Genomic DNA, 21,057 nt, shown 5'->3' on the forward strand with positions numbered 1-21,057 from the left:
CCTGACTTCTGCAAACTTACATTGTTGCCTGAGTGAGGTTTGCATTAGTAAGGCATTGAAACTCAGAATCCTATACTATAGTATTGGAATTATAAAATGATCCCCTAAAACGAAACAAATGCTAAGGAGCAAAACAAAATGTTTACTTTTCATTCTTACATGTCTAAACTGTGGTGGTACTGAACATCACAATAACAACTTCCTTTTATTTTTGTGAATGTCACTTTCTCATTCTACCAAAACACAAAGCAACCTTTGCATTCGGAACCTTGTGTACCTCTACTCCTCAAAAATATTTCCCAAGATTTAAAAAAATTACCAGTTAAAAGAGGCAAACTGAATATTCCAGTGTAGTTAACAGAAAAATATGTTTTAAATATCAGTATTGGACATTTAATACTTTGACAATAGATTCTTCTATTTCTTTGCTGAATTTGGAAGAGGACAGTTCTTGGTAATGTGACAATAGCATGACGTGTCATGAATGCTGTTTAAAAACTTGACATTACTAGAAACACCATTGTTTTTAAGATTACAACATAACATTTGGAGAATGCGGTTTGAGACTGTCCTGACTTTTGTGGAAAAAATAAAAGGGTACAGTATGCCAAAGCAGAAAAAAAATGATTTTTGGTTTACCAATATATTCTGTGTATTTCTTATTCTTTATTTGGAATGCATTTAATGTTTATTTTGCATCTTCGAACTGTGTTTTGAGGGGTTTGTGGTGTTTTGTTTTTTGGTGTTATCAACCTACTGTATTTAGACATTAAAAAAATGAAATAACTTTTGAAAGGCAAAATGCAATTTTCTTTTTAACATTAACATATTTTAGTTCCTAATGTACATGGAGGAAAAAACAAAGAAAAAGCACTTCACTATGTCACATGTATGTAAAGAAGAAAATTTAAAAGTTACTTCATTTCTCATACATTTGGGACCCGATTCTCATCTAATAAAAATCCACATAGCCCCAATTAAATTTATGGAGCTGTGCAGATTTACATCAGAGATGATCTGATCCTTGAAATCTTCTCTGCAGCAAAGGGAACTCTTACCAGCAGTACTTGAAGACTTTGTGAGTTGTGACTGCATGTTACTTGAAAGACTTACTTAAGCTATGTTCTTGGTGCAAGCAGTTGTTGTACACAATTTCATGTTTATGTAGCAAGATACATTGAAATGTTGATACTAGTACTGAAACATACATGTAAAGATTGTTGTTGTGGAAATTGTCCTGTTATATTTTTCTTGTGTGTCTCATCTGTTTAGAACGTAAATTTTCATTTTTATTGTCCTAACTGAATACCGCTAAATGAATACTGTAATTGAAAATATATTTTAAATCTTGTCATGAGTTTTTAAAAAAACTACTATTACAAATTGTATCATTCCTGAATACACAGAACTGTGGGTGGTTTTAAATAAATTTTATACTTCTATTTTGCACTCAGTAGTCTAATTTTTCTTTCCTATATATATTAAAATCTTTGTTTTGTAAAAGTACATTTCAAAATATCTATTAATTCTATGTCTCTAAATACAAATAAAAGTAATAGACTCCTGATCTTATGTGGCCTGATCCTGCTAAGACAAAATGTTTGTTGTAGGCATTTGAAGAGGACAGGAGGACTGAGCCACTAAATGCCCCAATTCCATGCATCTTGTTCCAGGACCAAGACCATGATGTAGAATAAGATCTTACATCCATATAATTGAACTTACTGCTGAAGCAAACAGTATATAAATTTACTATTAAGTAAATTTTTATTTTATCATGCAAAAACTAATCATTCCACATTTGGGTATTTCATCACATATGAGGCTGATGATAATTTTTCAGCCAAAGATGCTGCATCTTAAAGGCAGTTATGCACACCAAAGTCATGGTGTTCTCTGGATTCTTTATACTGGATGCATATTTTTTCTTTTTATTAAGGAAAGAGTTAAAAAAAAGTAGTTGCCATTAGTTTTCTTATAAAAAAACTTTATTTTGTGAAGTATTTCCCCAGCAAAATTTTCTAGTTTCATTAATACTTTTGATTATATTTGGGTATTTATGGTGAAGACCAACTGATTTATCCCTGCTGAAGTCTGAGTACTGTTTGGTCTATCTAACCCTATGGGATAGCTGCACGGGAGGGGGAATCAGCATCTCTCAGGATTCCTGCCCCTCACCATTCCTGGCTCAGTAATTTGTAGGGTGGGATGTATCCAGTCCAAGAAACCTCAGTAACAGAGATGGTCAAAATTTTCAAATTCATGTTTTTAAAAAAAAAATAGACAAAAATTGTGAATCAACGTTGCTGCAAAAAGTGTCCCTCAGCAGCTCTCAGGCTCTCTGCTTTCATGATGTTCATTGATGCTACGTACAAGAAAATTCTATTCTGTGAAGATTCTGACCATTCTGGTTATTTTTCTCTTTTTGCTTATTTATCTTTTATTTTCCCTATTAACAATTTGGTACAAAAAGTTTCCATTGTCAAGTTATTTCTAAGAACTGGGATCCCCAATGCCATCAGATGGGAATTAGGGGCTGGGAGCTGAGGAAATGTCATTCTAGGTCAGACATAAAAATGTTGGCATATTGTGGGGTCCTGTGGGTGCCCACAGCAGTGCCCGTGACTTGAAGGTATAAATTGTCCCCAAATCACAAACAGTTGTGGGTGCAAAGTTACATAGTTCAGCCACCAAGTGTGCCATGGCATCATCGGGGATAGTGTTCCTGCCAGCTTGTAGTTTATCCTCTTGTGAAATATTAGTGTAAAGAGCTTCTATCTACATGGTAGTCAGGATGGTATTTTCAGAAAGATTACTGATGTTCTGTAGCTTCCTCAGGAAGTCAGTGGTTTCTCAGAGATAGCCAGAGGTTCTGGTAGCATACAGTTTGAGGAGAGAGTCAACATTGCAGGATAATCCTGCTGTAAGGGTGCAAATTCCTGAGACAATGGGATGTCCATGGTTTCCAGCTTTATGGATCTCGGGTAGCATACAGAATACTCCTGGTCAGGGCTCTGGGGGTTTGTCTGTGTAGAGTTGTACTATGTTGTCTGTATAGAGCTGTAGTAGGGAGTGTCTTGAAGAGATAGTGTAGTTTCTTTTGGTATTCATCAGTGGGATCAGAGGATGCCTAAAGAAAGTGGTGTTGGTGAGTTGCCTGTTCATAATGTGCCTTATTGATGATCACTACAGCAACCCCTTTGTCAGCCTCTTTGATCATAATATCACAGTTGTTTTTGAGGCTGTGGATTCTGCATGGCTGAGGTTGTGTGTCACATGACATTGTTTACAATGTCAGTCTGTGCACATTGCAGAAACACACAATGTAGAAGTCCAGTCCGTCATTTTGACTCTGAGGAGGATGTAGAATTCCCTGTAGAATTTTTCTTCTTGTAGTGTTGGTAGGCGGGATACTGTGAGTCAGTGTAATGTTCATTGCTGTGTTTGGGATATTCCTCCAGATGGAGACTGTAAAAATAGGCTTCCATGTCAATGAAGAACTGTGTCATGTGTGAGGTGGTGGGGCAGTAGGAATGTCTCCAAGATAGGACAGACTCTTCTTCCAGGATAAGTGTGTGGTTGGATCAATCATAATGTTGTTAGGTGAGTTGAGGGCACCATAATTATAATTCCCTGTGGCATGTAGGAGTTTAGTTTATTCCCCTTTTTCTTCTGTACAGAAGTAAAGTGAGCATTGTAAATTGCTTGCCCAGTCACGTGGAAGTTTGTGTGCAAACTTTTTTTATGAGCCTCTAGTTTTGAGAGCTTGTTCTTGTTTTTTTCCTGTTTGTTGCATAGGATGCAGGTTAGGTGGTTCTTCAGTTTCTTTGTGGGGCAGACTTTCACTGTAGTTGTTGGTTGTAATGGATTTTTCACTTTTGGTCCATTTGGTATGATATTTATCTGTTTGCACTTGGAGAGGAACATGTCTGTGCAAATCCCTAAGCAGAAAAGTAAGCTGCCTCTCTCAACCGTACAAACTGTCCATATAATTTGTGTGGAACATACTTCCTAGAAATTCCACTTACTCGTCACCCCACTGAGATGTATGTGCATTTGTGTGTGCAGTGGAGTCCTATTGCAGGACTGCAGCTTGGTCTGCTCCTCGGTACACTGACTCTTCAGCAAGTAGTGCCTTGAATGCTCATGAAGGCCATGTCTCACCAATACTCATCTCAGTCCTAAAATTGCACACAGATGTGGCACCCCATTACTGTGATGTTAAAATAATGTGCATCGTGGTCATGGACAAAGGTTCTGTAATGAGTCACGTAAATAACAGTCTTGCACCCTTTGCAGTTTCCCTTGTGTGGGGGTCTTTGGACAGAAATTCTCGGGGTGAGGAGAGGACATAACACAAAGCTGTTGTAAATTCAACAGAGTCAGGGGGCATCCTAGTGGGTGCATGCGAGAAAGAACTAGGCCAAACACATTTTGCTTGGCCTTGCTGCAGACGCCTCGAGCTTTTGCACGCAAACAAGATGGCGAAAGCGTCGGCCTTTGAGCCATTTGCCCAGAAGCAACATGGCGGCACAACGCCTTCTCCTAAACCAGTGTCTACGTCCTCTTCCCGCGACCTCTATCCCGCGGCAGGCGCCGGCCCGGAGATGGACCTCTTAGCGCCTGCGCGCGAAGTCGCGACGCCGTCCTCGCCCTGGCGCCGGAGAGCTTTGTGGAGCACGTCTCCCCTCGACGCATGTTTTAATTTGACGTCAACAGTGTGCGCGGCGTCTCTTTTCCGTTCAGTCCCGTGGGAGGCATGCGCAGTGGGAAGCAGCGTATGTGTGAAGGCTAGATGGGTTTGAAATGGCTCCGGTGAGGCCTGGCCTAGGTACGAGGGCAGGTGGCGGGATTCGGCTGAGAGGGTGGGTGCTTCCGAAGGGGGCGGTCCGGGCCGTCTTGGGGCAGGCTAGACTAGGCGCCGGAGGATCCCCGGGGGTAGGCCCCACTCCCGTGTTCAGGCCCCGCATTGTTGGCGGGCACGAGCCGCATGGAGCCGCTGGCTGCGCTTGGGGCGTTGCTGAGCAGGTTCTATCTCTCAAGGGCCTTTGACTTCTTTTCTTCGCGGCCACCCGCCCTTAGCTTTCCTCACCGAAACTTCTCCACTCGGTCATACCCCCACCGCCTCACGAGGGCGCGCAGAGGCTGCCGGCGCGCATCGCCCGCCTTCTTCGCTGCCTCTGTCTCTTCAGGTTGCAGGCCGAGGTTTCGGTGCCGGGGGGTTCCAGCTCTGGAGATGGGTACCCAGAGTGCTCCCTTCCTCCTTAGTGGTCAGCGGAACTCTGCGGGCTAACTCTGGGGCAGCTCCTTTCATTTCTGTATTTGTACAAGTGCTCTCTGTGGTAGGGATCTGCCCTTTGCCTGGGGTCTCATGATTGCTACGAATAGCAATAAATAGCAACGTCTGGTAGACATATTAAGGTCCTACTCTTTTATGTATGTGAGCAAAGTCATTCTTGTGAGGTCAATAGGACTGTGGTTGTGTATGATGAAAAACTTGTATAAAGAATCAAAGCTTTAGTTATTCTGTAAATATCTATTTAAGTTAATAAATAGTCTTGAAAAAGACCAGGTAAATTTGGGAAGCAACAGACCGCTATTGTAGTGACCTGAGCTTTTAAACTTTGTCTAAGCTGTAAGGTTTTTGGTGCGTTTAATGGATTTACTGCTTTTTACTTACTTTTTACTTTTTCGTTGCTTCAAAAAATGAAAGTATTCTTATCTCAGGTTAATGGTAGTGAAAATACAGCAACTCATGTTAGCAGCTTGAGTTTACCCTGGCTTTGACTTGCAGTCTTTTTAGTTAACAGTGAAGGCACAGCAATTCTTTTAACTTTTTCATTTAAGGGAATGTTTTCTGGGTGTTGTGTTCTAATTGTAGTTCAACACAAAAAAAAAGTAAGTTATGCCGGAAGTGTATATAATGCATGTTGCTACTAAGCATGTTTGTAGAATGAACACAAAAATAATTTTTGTTTATTTAAAGAAAATTATATTGTATTTTTCTGTAAAGTCCCCTCAGGTCTCATTAGCAATCAGAATTTAATTCAGTTTTGAGTTTTTCCTGTACATTTAAGTACTTTTAGTTTTATTGTTAAAATGAAGGATTTTTCATGATTGCTTGTAGTTTTGAGAGTGCTCAGAAACGTTGCATGTAAAACACCAGATTCATGTTCATAAAAAGGAATCTCTTAGAATGCATTTTTCTTTGACCTCGAAGTGGAGTACTTAAAGATTTGTGCAACATGTTTTAAAATACTATTAATTTTAGCTGCAAAATTTATGGCAGCTGTTTTTTCATTTTAATAGATCACAGATAGAGAAGGTAAGAGACACAGAGGATTTGGCCTTCCATCATGGCTCAGTTTGGAGGACAGAAAAATCCCCCATGGGCTACTCAATTTACAGCCACTGCGGTATCTCAACCAGGTCAGCTTGTGTTTCGCTTAATGTCTTAATTCTCATATCTTGTTTAAGTACATATGCTACTGTTGTGCAGAGTTAAGAATAACATAGTGCTAACTAACATGTTTGGTAAATATTCTTTTAACATTGTGAATGTTTACTGTCTTATATTTGAATTAAATAATGGTAATTGTTTAGCAGTTCTGGTCTACGTGTTTTGGTGAGGGAATGGGTGGAATATAATTGAAAATTTAATATCTTAACTTCTGTCTTTTAATGAACAACTTATTAAATCACTTATGTCCAAAGTTGTGTAAAACAAGATATTGTGGCCAAAATGCATCACTCAAAATAGCATTTAGAGGGGCTAGTAAAGTTTAATAGGATTTCCAAGCTATTGTTCCTGAAGTTTTACATTAAGAAAACTTCACTCCTTATTAAATAACTGCACAATGGATGTTTCCTTTTTGCTTATTATTGAAGGCACTTGTTTATTTTACTAAGAATTTCTTTGAGAGTTGCTTGTATGGTAAGCCCTCGAGTTACGTGGGTATTACATTTTTGCAACTGCTGCATAATTCAAATGTTTGTGAAAGTTATGGGGAGAGGGGAGCTAGGCTGCAGCCTGGTTCCCAGCTCCCTTGAGCTTTCAGGAGCCTGGAAACTATCCAGCCCCAATGGAGCTGGTCAGTTTCCTGGCTCCCAGAGTGGCAGGGATCTGGGAACCAGGGAGCAGCCTGATTCCCATCTCCTTGCCACTTGTGGGACCCAGGAAACTGACCAGCAGCCTGGCTCACAGCTTCCCTTTGCTTGCAGAGAGGGGAAACTGAGCAGGTTCCCAGCTCCCTGCCACTCTGGGGACTGCGGAAACCTCTCCTGTCAGGGGCACCTAGAGTCAGGCTGCTGCCTGTGACAGGAGCAATTTCTCCGCTTCTGTCGGGCGTAGCAGTCGTGCTAACCTGAGACATGCACAACTTGGTTTTGCGTATCTCGAGGGTTTACTGTGTAGATTCCTGATTGTGTGACATGCTTGCACACTGTGCAAACTGGAACCCTCTGTCAAAGTTTCCTGCACCACTTGTCCTGTCTTGATGTTCAACAGTTATTTTTCAATCAGCATGGCCTGTTATATTAATGCAATTTTAAATCCCCAACCAAATAGCAGGCTAACCTGTTTGAAGCCTTATCAGCTGGCTATATTTTGTGGGTAGGCAGTCTTCCAGAAGTAAAGGAGTATAGGAGTTCCCAAGCAGCAATGTGAATCTGAAGATTGCTGTGTTTTGTCTCTTAGGTTACTGTGGGCTTGCTCGGGCCCAAGATAGGACAAAGAACAACTCCAGAACTAAAAAGTATAGATTATTTCAGTATTAAGATGACAAAGTCAAGGGCATGGAAGGTGTTTTGTTTTGTTTTTTCAAAAAGGAATTTAGGTTACTTTTGATAACTCAATTTGGTTCCTTTGTATGTGTGTATATTATGATATGGGTTTTAATTACATAGTTACATACTAGTTCATTCCATGAGATTCCTGTCTCATTCAGTGCACAGGGTGGATGATTCTTAGAGAGCAGTTAAGCAATATTTTGTTCTCTCCTTATTTAGTGCATATCTTTAGGCCTTATTTACAGCACACTATTCAAACTCTGCTCTAAAAACAGAATTATTTTTCTCCTCAACTTTTCTATGAAACTCATCAGTACAATAACATTGTGCTTCATAAACACAAATTAATTTGTCTCCCATATACCCCCTCCTTTCCCAGAGCATTTTACCGATGGGATGCTGAGGCACAATAAGCACAAAAGTGTGCACTAGTTTTGTTGACAATTTGAGATGCTTACTACTCAATTTAATAAAGCACTTAACATCATAGGTGACTTTATATATTCAAACACAGGTGGCACTAAATAAATCCTGCAGACAGGTCTCCTTCACTAAACAGTCCTAATTCATTCTCAGATAGGACCATCCTATGCACTGTATGTTGCAGGGGCTCTGTGGAAAAATGTATATGATCATGTAAGTGAAGACTCACTCCTAATGCATATTCACTAGGGAACCAAATCAAGGTTACATGAACAACCTTTAATTTGGGGGCATTTTGAGTGCTTCACTTTAACATTAATAATATTCTTAGTATATTTTATGTAATTTCCTACCTTATTAAAAAAGTAAACTGGAAAAAAAATTCCATCATGTAGCAATATATTAATACCCACATGGGTCATCACAGAACCTCTAATTCTATTGCACAGACCAATACCATTTGAACTAATGGAGCAACTGGTAGACAATAACATACTATTTCTATGTGGAGGTATGGTAGAGGGAAATGGCACACTTTACCTGTGGGTTTCACAGCAGGAGGAATTCTAAGAATCTGCAGTCTTTGGTTCCACCCCAGGCTTTGTTGGGGAAATGGTTATAGTGGGCACATACTTTTCTGCTTATACCCCACTCCTGAAGTTTGACCCCTTTTGCCCTGTTCCTTTAGTCTTGTCCTGGTCCTTTATCCTCCCGATGTCAGGTTACTTGTTCTAATCCCATTCTACTTGCCTGTATCATCCCAATCACCACTCCTTAGGCTACTCATCTCTATCCTTTTTTTGTCTAGCCAGTCACAGTTCCCCCTCCCTTCTGCTTGTCCAAGCTCTTTCTGTTCAATCAGACTCCCCTGGCTCTCCTCCCTGGCTCCTTAGATTTGTCTCATTGCCCAAACAGAGCCAGTCTCTCCTCCAGCTCCTAATCCAGTCTTTCTTCCCTCTCATCCCACCCTGCAAAGCCAGTCGGCTCCCTGATACCTTCCTTCCTATTTCCCTGAAACGACTCCTTGTCTGCTGGCACAACCAATCTTCTTTTCCTTCTTTCCAGTTCAATCAGTTTCCTTCTGCCCTCCTGATCCCCATTTCACTAAACTTCTTGCCCTTACAGAGGGGTGGGAAATCTTTTTTGGGTTGGGGGCTACCAGCCCACAGAAAAATCACCCACAAAACCCTCACTGATGTGGCCCCTGACTAAGACACCTCACACCCAAGCATCACAGTCAGGAAGGTAGAGAAGTGTGGGAATGAGGTTCAGGGCTTCCCCCAGGCCAGATTAATTCTGCTGGAGGGACCAGAAATGGGGAGGGTCATCTGGGCAGGAGAGAGGGTGCAGGAGCAGTCTGGATGTGAGTGTTTAGGGTCTGGATGGGAGGGAGAATGCAGGAGTGGACTGTGGTTGGGGGGTCTGGCTGGAAGGCAAGGTGCTTAAGTGGGCTGAGGTAGTGGTGGCGGGGAGTTTGGGAGCCGGGGGTAGGGTCTAGGCAGGAGGAGGGAACACGAGTAGTCCGGGGGTGGGGGTGCTTACCCCAACTGGGGAAATGGCAGCCACAGAAAGAAGCCTCTGTAAGCAATGCTGCAATGCCATCTCCCCTCCCTCCTTCTCCTACCCCCCCCCTACTCCCAGTAGAGCCCATGGCCTGGCTTCATCCCCAGATTGCCTAGCTCTGGCCTCTGAGGTTCAGGGCTTCCCACCCTACTATGGGCTGGATGCTGTCAAAGGGAGCCCCAAGCCTTGGGGTCTGGATCCATGCATGCTGCGGTGTGGGTTCAGACCGTGGGCCAGGGGTTCAACACCTTTGCTCTAAATCTTTCTCTTTCTCTGTCTGTTGTCCCCCTCGCAATTAAATCAAATGGCTTTCTCCTCCAATACTCTGTTAGCAGGGGGCCCCACTGGGAGCACAGGAAAGAGACTCCCTGCTGTGTTACAGTACTTGGTCCTATTCTGGTTCAAAGCCTCTTTTTACAGAAGTGCTGAGCTGCCATAGCCTGGGCCTGGGACATAATCAGTTGTTCTGTGGGATTGGTATGTGCATGCACAGAGCTGTGACGTTAGGGCCCATGTCCAGTCTCTTTGGAGTTGGTGCATGAGCAATCTGGTTAACATTAGGGGTAGTGGGAGACTCAGACATGCCCAGTGAGCGTGGAGTTGCTGAAGTTTGTAGCTATTAACTTCTAGCGAGTGTTCACTGGACAGTTTTCAAAGGTTGATAACGGTGGTGGCCAATAATTTTCAGAGTGGGGTCACCCCACAAAAGAGGGGCGGGGTCTTGGGCAAAAAGGGTAGGTCTGGAAGCTACAGAGAGGGTGAGAGTGCATCAAAGAGAAGCAGTGTGAGAGAGACCGTCTTTGACACAGATGGAGTGTGTGCTGCAGTGTATATGTGACCGTGTGTGGCACAGACTAGGTATGTGTGACAGTGACACAGAGTGTGCATTGGCTACCATAGAGTAGTTTGTTAGAGAAGGCTCTCTCAATCTGTTTAGGAAAATGCTCTCTTGTCTCCTCTTCGCTGCTCTGAACTCCTGAGTGAATCATTTACTATCCAAGTTTCAGACTTGAGCAGCTCTGTCCTGTGTCTCCCTCTCCCTGAGGAATAGATACTTTGACCTCAGCACTACCCTTTCTCCATCACCCCTTCCTTTCTGCACAGCTAGCAAGAGAATCCTAGGTACAGCTTTGCTGTAGATGGAACAATGTGGGGAGGGCGGCAGCTGACAACATGTTGCTGGCTACAAATGTGCACTCTGCTAATTAGCCATGCAGGCTGGAGAGAAATGGTTGGTGTCCCGAATCCAGCTCGTGGGGCTGGTTTTGTCCATCCCTGGCTTATAACATGGCCAAATTTGGGTAGATTTTCATGGGTAGGGCAAAAAGCACATTTCAGACTCAAAATCCCCCAACCTGTCAAATTTCAAATGCCTTCCCCAAAGCATGGAAGCGTGAGTATTTTGGAGAAAAGCTCCCAAGGACTTTTAATGTGCTCTGAATAAGGTATTTTCCTATCTTCGTTCTCTGAAACGGGGCATATTTGTCATGAGCATTTTCAACTGAACTTACTAGTTTGGCAAACTTATAAACACATTTTCTTCAACTTCTTTCCCCGTCAGCATTGCAACTTGTAACACAGTAAAGATCTTTGGTTTTACAGCTTTCTGCATCTGTAGGTTGCCCACCACAGCTTTAATATCTATCCTTAATCAGGGCATAAAGACTTTTTTTCCAAGTCTTGCAATCTGTGGGCTGTAACCTACAACCTATGGACCCCCTGGCTGGCTTCTCTCCCCCATGCGCCTCTTGTGCACCAGAGCCCCACATTTCCTTGCTCCTTTCCATTTCTCCCAGTGCTTTCAGAGCCACAAATTGCCAGATTCATGTGCCATCCCTGCCCCGCCACCTCCCAGAACTGGAAGACAGTGAGTCAGCTGCTCATGGTATTCCCTCTCTGGGAAAGAGAGGGAGAAGCAGGGATGGAGCATGAATCAGGTGATTTGTGGTTCCAAAAGTGCTGGGGGGGAGGAGGAAGAGCAGGTAAGTGCAGGGCTCCAGTGTCCTGGTGCGCAAGAGGTGTGTGGGGAAGAATGGTGGATTGGTGGTGGGAGGCACAGATGGGACTCCAGTGGCCAGTAGGCTGCAGTGTCTCATTAAGGTGAAGGAGAATTACACATGCAGCCCACCCACTATTGCCCATGATTGCATTAAAGTAAAATCTTGGGAATGAGTCTCCTACCAGCATATTTGCAAATCCTGGTAATAGTGTTGGACATATCCTGTAAATGCCTGCAGGGGTTTCTTCCTTTTCCATCAGCAGTCTGTGATACCCTTCATGTTTTGGTGCAATCCTTAGTAGAGATCATCTTCAGAATCAAGAATTGTGGATACCCAGGGAAGCCAGATGGTATTATTTATAAACTTTTTTTGAACTTAGATCAGTATGATGTTGGATAGAAAACTTTTCTCTTTTTTGCATTAAAGGAAGGTCACTGCAAAACTTAACAACATGGCTGAGGGCTATATTAATTGACAGTGGGAAAATGAATCTTGGGGGCTCGGACAACACGACTTTGGTAGTGATGTACTCTATTTCATCTTGAACCTTGGGGCTCTCATACCTGCTGGGAGTAGGGTTTTTTTGCAAGCACTTTTTAGAATGGAATTAGAAAGCAAAATGGCCTTGACTAATTTGAGAATTGGTCTGAAATCAACAAGGTAAAATTCAATAAAAGCAAGTGCAAACTATTTCACTTTGGAAGGAAAAATCAGATACACAACTACAAAATGAAAAATAGCTGCTGAAAAAGGTCTGGGGTTGGTAGTGTGTCACAAACTGAATGAGCCTTTTCATCAACTATTGTGACCTTGATTGACATAATTAAGGGGTAGAGTAATACAGGTTTAAAGGCCCAAATCCAACATTCTGTCATCCAGCATTGTCCAGCATGACCATGGGTCTTGCAGGACCAGAGTGTCCCAGGGCTGGGAGGAGGCGCCAGCCAGACGAGCAGCAGGAGCATGGGGGGTGGGGCATAAATTGCATAATTTATTTCAAATTAACTTATTTTGGGGACACATGGCACCAGACTTTGAAATAAGAGGCTATTTTGAAGTTTCCAATATCACTTGTGTGACCAGGGATTTTGGAACCAGAATACCGCGCTCAAAATAGCGCAGTGTACACAGTGTTTAGCAGTGGAGTTGCTCTTTTGAGATAAGTTTGTATCCTGATATGGCAACTATAGTGTAGCCATAGTCTCTCAGTCCGATAAGCATACTAGCTACAGAAAGGTGTACGTCTGCTTCAGTTGTGATCAGTTTCATTTGACTATTTCATTACTAGTCTGGAGTGAAAGTTTAGGGAGCGTAACTGGCAGTTTAATTTCATTTGGCAGTCCTAGCAGGGTACGTCCATGCTCCTGTGCGCTCTCCAATAACAATTTGGACGGCTGATTGCTTTTATTGAACTGAGAGTAGCCAAGAAAGCGATTGGTTGATGTTGTGGTACTCCTTCTGGGAGCTAGCAAAGCAATCCAAGAGATGCATGAGGCGTACATACCACAATCGTAAAGTCTTAGAGAAAACAGAAAAATGGGAACTCCAATGAATGAACAGACAAAATAAATATACCTCCCACACCTTTATCCAAAGTAAATCTTGTTGCATTCCAGGTTACTCCTCCTGTATCCCACTAAAGGACAGATAGATATGTTAGGGGTCACGACAGAGGGGGCTTTTCTGACATTTGGCCCCTTGTGGATGTGCAAAATGTCAGAAAAGCCTCTCCCGACAGAACTGTCAGCAAAAGATATGCAAATACGTTGTACAATTTATGTATGTTTTGCTGACAGTTCTTGTCCAGCTAGATATAGCCTGAGAGTAAAGATCTTTTTCTTGCCACAAGGAGACTCTTAATTTGTAACTGTTCTGTTTTCAGCTGCACTTGGTGTTCAGCAGCCCTCGTTGCTTGGAGCCTCTCCTACAATATATACCCAGCAAACAGCATTGGCAGCAGCAGGCCTCACGACACAAACTCCAGCGAACTATCAGCTAACTCAGACAGCTGCTTTGCAGCAACAAGCTGCAGCTGCAGCTGCTGCATTACAACAGGTAAAGAAAATCGTGTTGTAAGCGTAGTTTCTGGTGACTGTACCAACATTGTTACATAGACGATATTTTTTCTTCATGCCTAACTTGGGGACCAAGCAGAATGAAATTTGTTTAACTTCCCTAATAAGATTGATTATTTAAAAATAAAAGGACAGTACTAGAGTCATGAATAGGCTTATCAGTCCATGGAGATAGACACTGTTTATGCTAAATCTGTTCTCTTAGATACTGGTGAGTTCAGACTGACATTTTTACTGAAATTACTTCATTACTGTAAATAATTTACACATTGAAAATTCCAAATACTTCATGAAGCTGCAGTGTATAGTTTAGCAATTTTTGACATCATTTTGTATTTTGTGACCTAGATTTGTAATTATTTTGAATGGCAGGATTAATGAATGGTATGTTTGATAACGTCGAACTCTAACTAGAAATAGTACTTAAGCAGTCCAGGGTGAATTTTTAATTCTGAAAATCTTTGTTGGAAGAAGAATATACATTGACTGTATTCATCAAGTTTTGCAGTAGGAATGACAAATTTGACCGTGTCTCTGCTAAAACAGATTAGAAGCAATCTGTAAATGTTAAATTTTTTGTATTTTTTTTCTTTCCTAAGGAATTTAATACCTGGTTTGCAAATATAACTTTTGCAGAATAATATTTTCTGTGTATCTACTGTTTTGCTTTTTTATGTTTTTCAGCAATATTCACAACCTCAGCAGACGCTCTATAGTGTACAACAACAGGTTTGTCTGATTCTTATTGTGTACATTACAAATAGCTTTTTCTGGTGTTTGCATGTCTTTACATGAACAATGTAAATAGTTTTTTAATTGATTGAGAATTTGAGTAATTTCACATCCACAGAAAAATCTCTAGGAGCCTACCATTTGTGTTGCATGGAGAATTTGAAATACTGTGCTGTGTATGTACAGTAAAACCTCAGCTATTAATGGACCAGTCAAATAGATACATACTTTGGAACCAGAAAGACATAACCAGGCAGCAGCAGCAGAGATGACCAAAAAATAAGGAAATACAGTACAGTGCTATTTAAACATGAACTATTAAAAATAAAATGAAAATAGCTTTTTTCCTTCATAGTAGAGTTTCAAAGCTGTATTAAGTTAATGTTCAGTTTTAAACTTTTGAAAGAACAACCAAAACCTTCTGCTAAGAATTACAAATGTTTCAGAGTTATGAGCAACCTGAGGTTCTACTGTGTATGGTCCATGATAAACACCATGCTCCAAAATAGTACCATGTAGTTTAATTGCTGGAATGATTCTGTCCAAAGAGTTTTCCTGTTGCATTCATTGTTGTCATACCTGAAAGTTACAGTATTGTGAGAGAGAATACATGGAATGGTAAATTACAGACTTGAGACACTCCCTCACAGGTAAATGTTGCTGATTTATGGTGGTGAAACAATCAAGAAAGTTCAAGTGTCTTTTATTAAGTCTGGATATTGTGGTTACTTCCTCCTGTTGCCTCTCCCTCTCATCCTCCCCCACCCACAAAAAAAAAAAAAAGTACAAATAGAGACACTATGGGTATGGAAAATATTACTACTGAAATGACCAAACTCCATTGCATTAATTTTCCACTTTTCCCACTATTACTTTTCTAAGTAAAAGAAGCAAAAACTACTTTTCTGTTGGTAAAAAGAGAAGGTAAAATTGTACAATTTCCTTAAGCATATAAAATTAATTTATAACCTTTTTTATTTAAGTTGCAGCAACCTCAGCAGACCCTTTTAACCCAGGTTAGTTTGGTTGTATTGTTTAGTTTTCATCTCCAGACATAGGTAACAGAGGAATATAAATCTATGATCCTGGCCATTGTTTTTACTTTAAAAGATAATAGTGGATTTCCAATGTACTGTCTTGTCACAGAGTGTAGAGTGTGAGATGTGCTAATAAGATAGAAATTTTTCTAGTACAGTTTTGTTTTATTGTGTCCATTTGTAAAATTTTTCATAACTTGAGTTTAAATATTTAAGGTAAAGGCTTTCATCATTCAACATCAGAAAGAGAATATTTTTTTCATACCTTGGAATTCCAGCTTTTAATTATTTTACAGTATGCAACAGCTGGGAGAACTTTTCTTGAGAGGAATTTTATGATCTGTATTTTTTTAAACCATATTGCATACAGTTTTTAAAGGGATCTTACTGATCTTGACAAGTCTGAACTACATATTTTGTAATGTGGTTTTAATTGACTAGTTAAAATCTTGTTAGTTCCACATTGTCCTAATTTGCAGAATTAAACCTGCAGGCTGAGTGGAAGAACTATTAAGATTCGCTGCTGAGTAACCCAATAGCTTTGGCTAATGCTGGACAGCCCTGTTGAAGAACTATTGATTTTTTTGACAATGATGCAACCTACATTTTTTAGGTTGTTTGGAATTTAGTGTTGGAGACTCTTGTGTGTGTATTTTAAAGTTAATTGCTTCTTTTGGGCATATAGTGTGCATGTATATTTGTGCTTTTGGCTTTCAAAAGTACGCCTTTGTTCATAAAGTATTTGTTTTAGAAAGATTATTCTAAAATTTATTATTTTCTTAAGTAGCTATTCCTTGTACTTCTATCAGTGAGATCTGAATGCTTAAAGAGTTTGACGTTTTGTTTTGGTTACAGCCAACGGTTGCACTGCCTACCAGCCTCAGCCTCTCTACTCCTCAGCCAGCAGCACAGATAACTGTTTCTTATCCAGCACCGCGGTCAAGTCAGCAGCAAACCCAACCACAGAAGCAGCGTGTCTTCACAGGGGTAGTTACAAAACTACATGACACATTTGGCTTTGTAGATGAAGATGTCTTTTTTCAGCTCAGGTCAGTGCACTTGGTTGCAGCTCTATTCTGTGTTGCCAGTTAAGTAAAACATTTCGGAACTTTTAAGTTCTGTGCTACTGGGATCCATTTCATCAGGTAATATTATCTAGATGCTTACACTCCGTCTAGCAGCAGTGAAAGTCAAGTGGTTGGGCAGGATGGTGGCTTATAATACTAGGTTCTTAACATGGACTTTCCTTAATCAGGACTGTGGAGCTGCAGAACCTGGCAGTAGTGGAGCCAACATAGCATGCAGTTTCTCTGCTAATTACATGCATGTGAGGCTCAGCTGTTATGGGCCCATGAATGGAATTTAACATATCTAAGTGTACTCCCCATCTGAAGAAGGTAGTATGTCCCCCAGATTTTCAGACAGATGTTAATGGGATTTGAAAACAGTCTCCCCCAAACTTCATTTCCTTTTGCCTCTGAGTGGAGTATTAAGAGGGAGCCCTTGATTTTATGAAGTATTCTTTCCCTCCAACTCTACAGTTTAACTGTAGTAAGGTACAGTGTGAGCCAAGACACATTTTGTAAGATATTTAAAATATAAAACAGCCCCCGTATTTTTCTAGTCAGTTTCTGAAGTTTTGTGCATGTAATTGCTGAACCCAGAAACAGGGCTCTGTCTTATTAATAACTTACATTTTCCCCTCACGCTTCAAGTATAAAGCAAGTTTTTGTAGCTAAACAAAATATTTTCTTGTATTACAACTTTTTTTTAAAAAACCCTTTGCAGTGCTGTTAAAGGGAAGACACCTCAAGTAGGAGATAGAGTATTAGTAGAAGCTACTTATAACCCCAATATGCCTTTCAAGTGGAATGCACAGAGGATTCAGACACTTCCAAATCAGGTATATTTGGTTATCTAATCTAGCTCTTATTGAATTATTTTGATTAAATTAATTGACAATGGATTCCCTCTTTTTCAATTAGAACCAGACTCAAACCCAACCTTTGCTCAAGACACCTCCCGCTGTACTTCAGCCCATTGCACAGCAGACTGCATTCGGTGTTCAGGCACAGCCACAGCCGCAATCACTGTTGCAGGCTCAAATATCAGCAGCTTCTATTACACCCTTGCTTCAGACGCAACCTCAGCCTTTATTACAACAGCCTCAACAGAAAGGTATTCTTCCAAAACACAATATTTTGTTTTTCTCCATCTTATGTTGGGATGGGTAACGTTAAAGCCTGTTGCATCATAGGACTGAAGTAACAAAATCAAAGAAAATTTATATGAACATAATTGATTGTGGCAGAGCAAGATTTTATCACTTGTCTGGTAGAGTTATATGAAGAAAGCCATACGGCATGTGGAGGTAATCTGAAGTACCTCAACAGAATCTTCTAAGGGAACTTCCTGTGGACTTCTGCAATTTCTATGATCTAGAAATTGGTTTACAATTTAAACCAAATCCTCCATAAAATGTCAAAATGATGTTTATTTTTACTAAGAGTTTCAAAGTACTTATTCAAATGTGATTCTTAAAGATCCACTGATATGTTCTGGAGAATTTACTGTAATTTCAAGTTACAAGAATTCTTTTATTCTACATTTTTAGACCTGGTTGCTATATTCTGCATATTCTATATCTGGGCACATAGTCCTTTAACATTGTAGTTACCAAGAAGATAATTATGATGTCGCCAATGTAGTCGTGATGATATGACTAATGAGTAGCAAGAGAGTACTCCAAAGAAACAAACGAGTTGATCTCATAAACATGTTGTCAAGTGATTAAACATTAGGAAAGAGGAATCCATAATGCCATTTTAGCAGAACTTTTTCTGAATAAAATATTGTCCTGTGTTTTAATAGGTACCATCAAGGCACACTGTACAGAATATTTGCTCATGTTACAATCTTTCAGTTGCGTACTATTTTTGGACATCTTTTTGTCAAAATAATTTTGTGCTGGGCTTAAACAAAAGCAACTACAAATCCAACTGTCTGCTTGGTTGTTTTTGCAGAGAAAAATTCTAAAGTAAAGTCAGTTGGAACTAATTTGTTTTTCCCAGTGTATGCTTTGAAACCTGAATATATTCTACTAAGCTAAAGATATTTCCAAAATAATCCACTGCATTTGTAAATTTTTTTAGATTATACTGTAATAGTATTTTCTTATTAAGCCATTCAAATCTAAAGTGGAAGTGGATATTCTTAGAAATTGCTTTAAGGTCCTCTCTGTTTCATCCAGCAAAGAAAGGCGTAAGAATTGAGTTTTCCAAAAAACAGCAAGCTGTTAAATATGTTGTTTTGCAGTTGGCTTACTGGTGTACAACTGAATTTTAGGATGTGTTAAAAATACTGAATATTATAACAGTTTAGGCAATGGTTCTTAGTTGTACTTAGATCCTAAAAATAGTTTTTATTTTTTAGCTGGTTTGTTACAGCCCCCTGTTCGTATAGTTTCACAGCCTCAACCAGCACGAAGACTAGACCCTCCATCCAGATTTTCAGGAAGGAATGACAGAGTGGACCCTATGCCTAACAGAAAAGATGACAGAAGGTGTGTTGTTGATGGCAGATCTGCTTGTGGAGGTCATCGAATGTTATGTTGAACTAGCTGAATACAGTTGAGAAGTTTAGTCCTGAGAGAGATTTGAGTCTTTCTTTGCTTCTAGATTTTATCATCAGATTTGTCTTGGAGATGAAAATTTCTATATAAATGCTTCTTGTTTCAGTGCATTGTGTCTTTGTAGAACAATTGACCTGTGAGAGGCCTTTTTTTCATAAAATTTGTTGTTGATTATAAAATGAGGATTGTTCACATCTTTTATACATTTTTTAAGTCGTGAAAGAGAACGAGAGAGACGTAGGTCACGGGAAAGATCACCCCAAAGGAAACGGTCCAGAGAGAGATCACCTCGGCGCGAGAGGGAAAGGTCACCTCGAAGACCACGGCGTGTTGTCCCTCGCTACACAGTTCAGTTTTCCAAATTTTCATTAGACTGGTATGTTCATTGGCTGTCAGTTTTTTGTTGAAGTTCACTTGGGTATGGTGATACATACCGATTACTATAAGATACATATCTCTATGCTAGCTCAAAGGGGAGAAAAAAACCCAAAAACCTATTTTGGATTTTCTGAATTGAAACATATGCAGCTTGTTTCTAGACTATGCAAAGGAAACAGTTACAGATGTTGGAAAGTTTTTGCCACGTGTGATTCAAGCCCAACATTTTTTTTTTTAATGTTTCTGGTTTTTTAAGACATTTAATCTTTTTCCACTCACTGAAATTACTGTGAGAGGCACACCAGATTGTCTGATGAGACCATCGTTGTATGCCAGGCATACTTGCTATAGAATAGATCTTTATGGGTTTCTGTCGGGTGGGTTTTCTCAGCTTTCATAAGCAATGTTTTTCAGTGAATGTAATATTTTTCCACCCCTTTACAAGCAATTCTAAGTGGAAACTCTCAGCAAGTACTTACCTTGAGATACTTTTACATCTTCACAAATTTGCTTTAGAATAGGGCATTGCCACATCCCTCAGTATGGATGAATATTTTTTGAGTAGCTGAATGCAGTGTTGAAGCCATTTCAGTCCCTGAATACTAGAGGGACAAGGTGGCTGACGTGGCTTTTTATTTTTATTCTCACCACTTCTGTTGGTAAGAGACAAGCTTTCAAGCTACAGAGAAGTTTTCAGGTCTACAAAAGCTAAATACAAGACTGAACTGATAGTTTAGTACGTGTCATGTACGTTATAAGGGACCATTCAATGTGAAGTGACTCTTGAAACATTTTAGTGATTTGATTATTTTCAGAGTAAGACCCTTTATTGCTGTGTCTTTTTTTAAATAATTTTTTCTTGCTATTTCAGCCCTAATTGTGATATGATGGAACTGAGACGGCGTTATCAAAACTTGTACATCCCTAGTGACTTTTTTGATGCTCAGTTTACATGGGTGGATGCTTTCCCTATGTCAAGACCATTTCAGTTGGGGAACTACTGCAATTTCTATGTAATGCACAGAGAAGTAGATCCTTTAGATAAAAACACAGCTGTTCTTGATCCACCAGATGCTGATCACCTATACAGTGCAAAGGTTTGTATGACACTTTATAGTTGAAATTATAATTATCTTTAGAAATTGTTGAAAACAGTGATAAAGGTGATAGAATCTTGTAAATACGCTTGAAAAGAAACATGATGCAAAATTTTTTGTCATCTTTTGTTTACTTTCACTAGCATTTTTTTCTTTTTTATGCTGTTCAAATATTTTTAGTTGAGTGTGGTTTGAGTAGATATTAGGAGGTCTTAAAGTGAAAACTAACTTGAAGTTTGAAATAACCAATATTTTTGGGACGAATGGTGGTTAATGGCTTAATAGTTCTAGCTTATGGAATTCTGTTTCAGCTCTGCCACTAACTGATCTTTG

The 21,057-nt window shown here is 40.1% G+C and overlaps 1 protein-coding gene across 6 annotated transcripts in view; it reads left to right on the forward strand.

Moving 5' to 3' along the window:
• Positions 1–4,680: 4,680 nt before the first annotated feature.
• The window catches only part of CCAR1 (cell division cycle and apoptosis regulator 1), a 41,964-nt gene continuing 25,587 nt past the window's right edge, over positions 4,681–21,057 (forward strand). Inside the window, exons 1-11 of one of the 6 annotated variants that reach the window (XM_075000231.1) lie at positions 4,681–4,831; positions 6,310–6,429; positions 13,657–13,829; positions 14,534–14,578; positions 15,565–15,597; positions 16,474–16,667; positions 17,407–17,521; positions 17,604–17,796; positions 19,051–19,180; positions 19,464–19,625; positions 20,499–20,724. In XM_075000231.1, coding sequence (XP_074856332.1) covers positions 6,357–6,429; positions 13,657–13,829; positions 14,534–14,578; positions 15,565–15,597; positions 16,474–16,667; positions 17,407–17,521; positions 17,604–17,796; positions 19,051–19,180; positions 19,464–19,625; positions 20,499–20,724 — 1,344 coding nt within the window. In that variant the 5' untranslated portion in view covers positions 4,681–4,831; positions 6,310–6,356. The remainder of the gene's footprint in view (positions 4,832–6,309; positions 6,430–13,656; positions 13,830–14,533; positions 14,579–15,564; positions 15,598–16,473; positions 16,668–17,406; positions 17,522–17,603; positions 17,797–19,050; positions 19,181–19,463; positions 19,626–20,498; positions 20,725–21,057) is intronic. The other 5 variants (XM_075000234.1, XM_075000228.1, XM_075000229.1 and 2 more) reach the window with 5 other exon arrangements.

This window comes from Carettochelys insculpta, chromosome 7 (genome assembly GCF_033958435.1).
Source record: "Carettochelys insculpta isolate YL-2023 chromosome 7, ASM3395843v1, whole genome shotgun sequence".
Classification (NCBI taxonomy): domain Eukaryota; kingdom Metazoa; phylum Chordata; order Testudines; family Carettochelyidae; genus Carettochelys; species Carettochelys insculpta.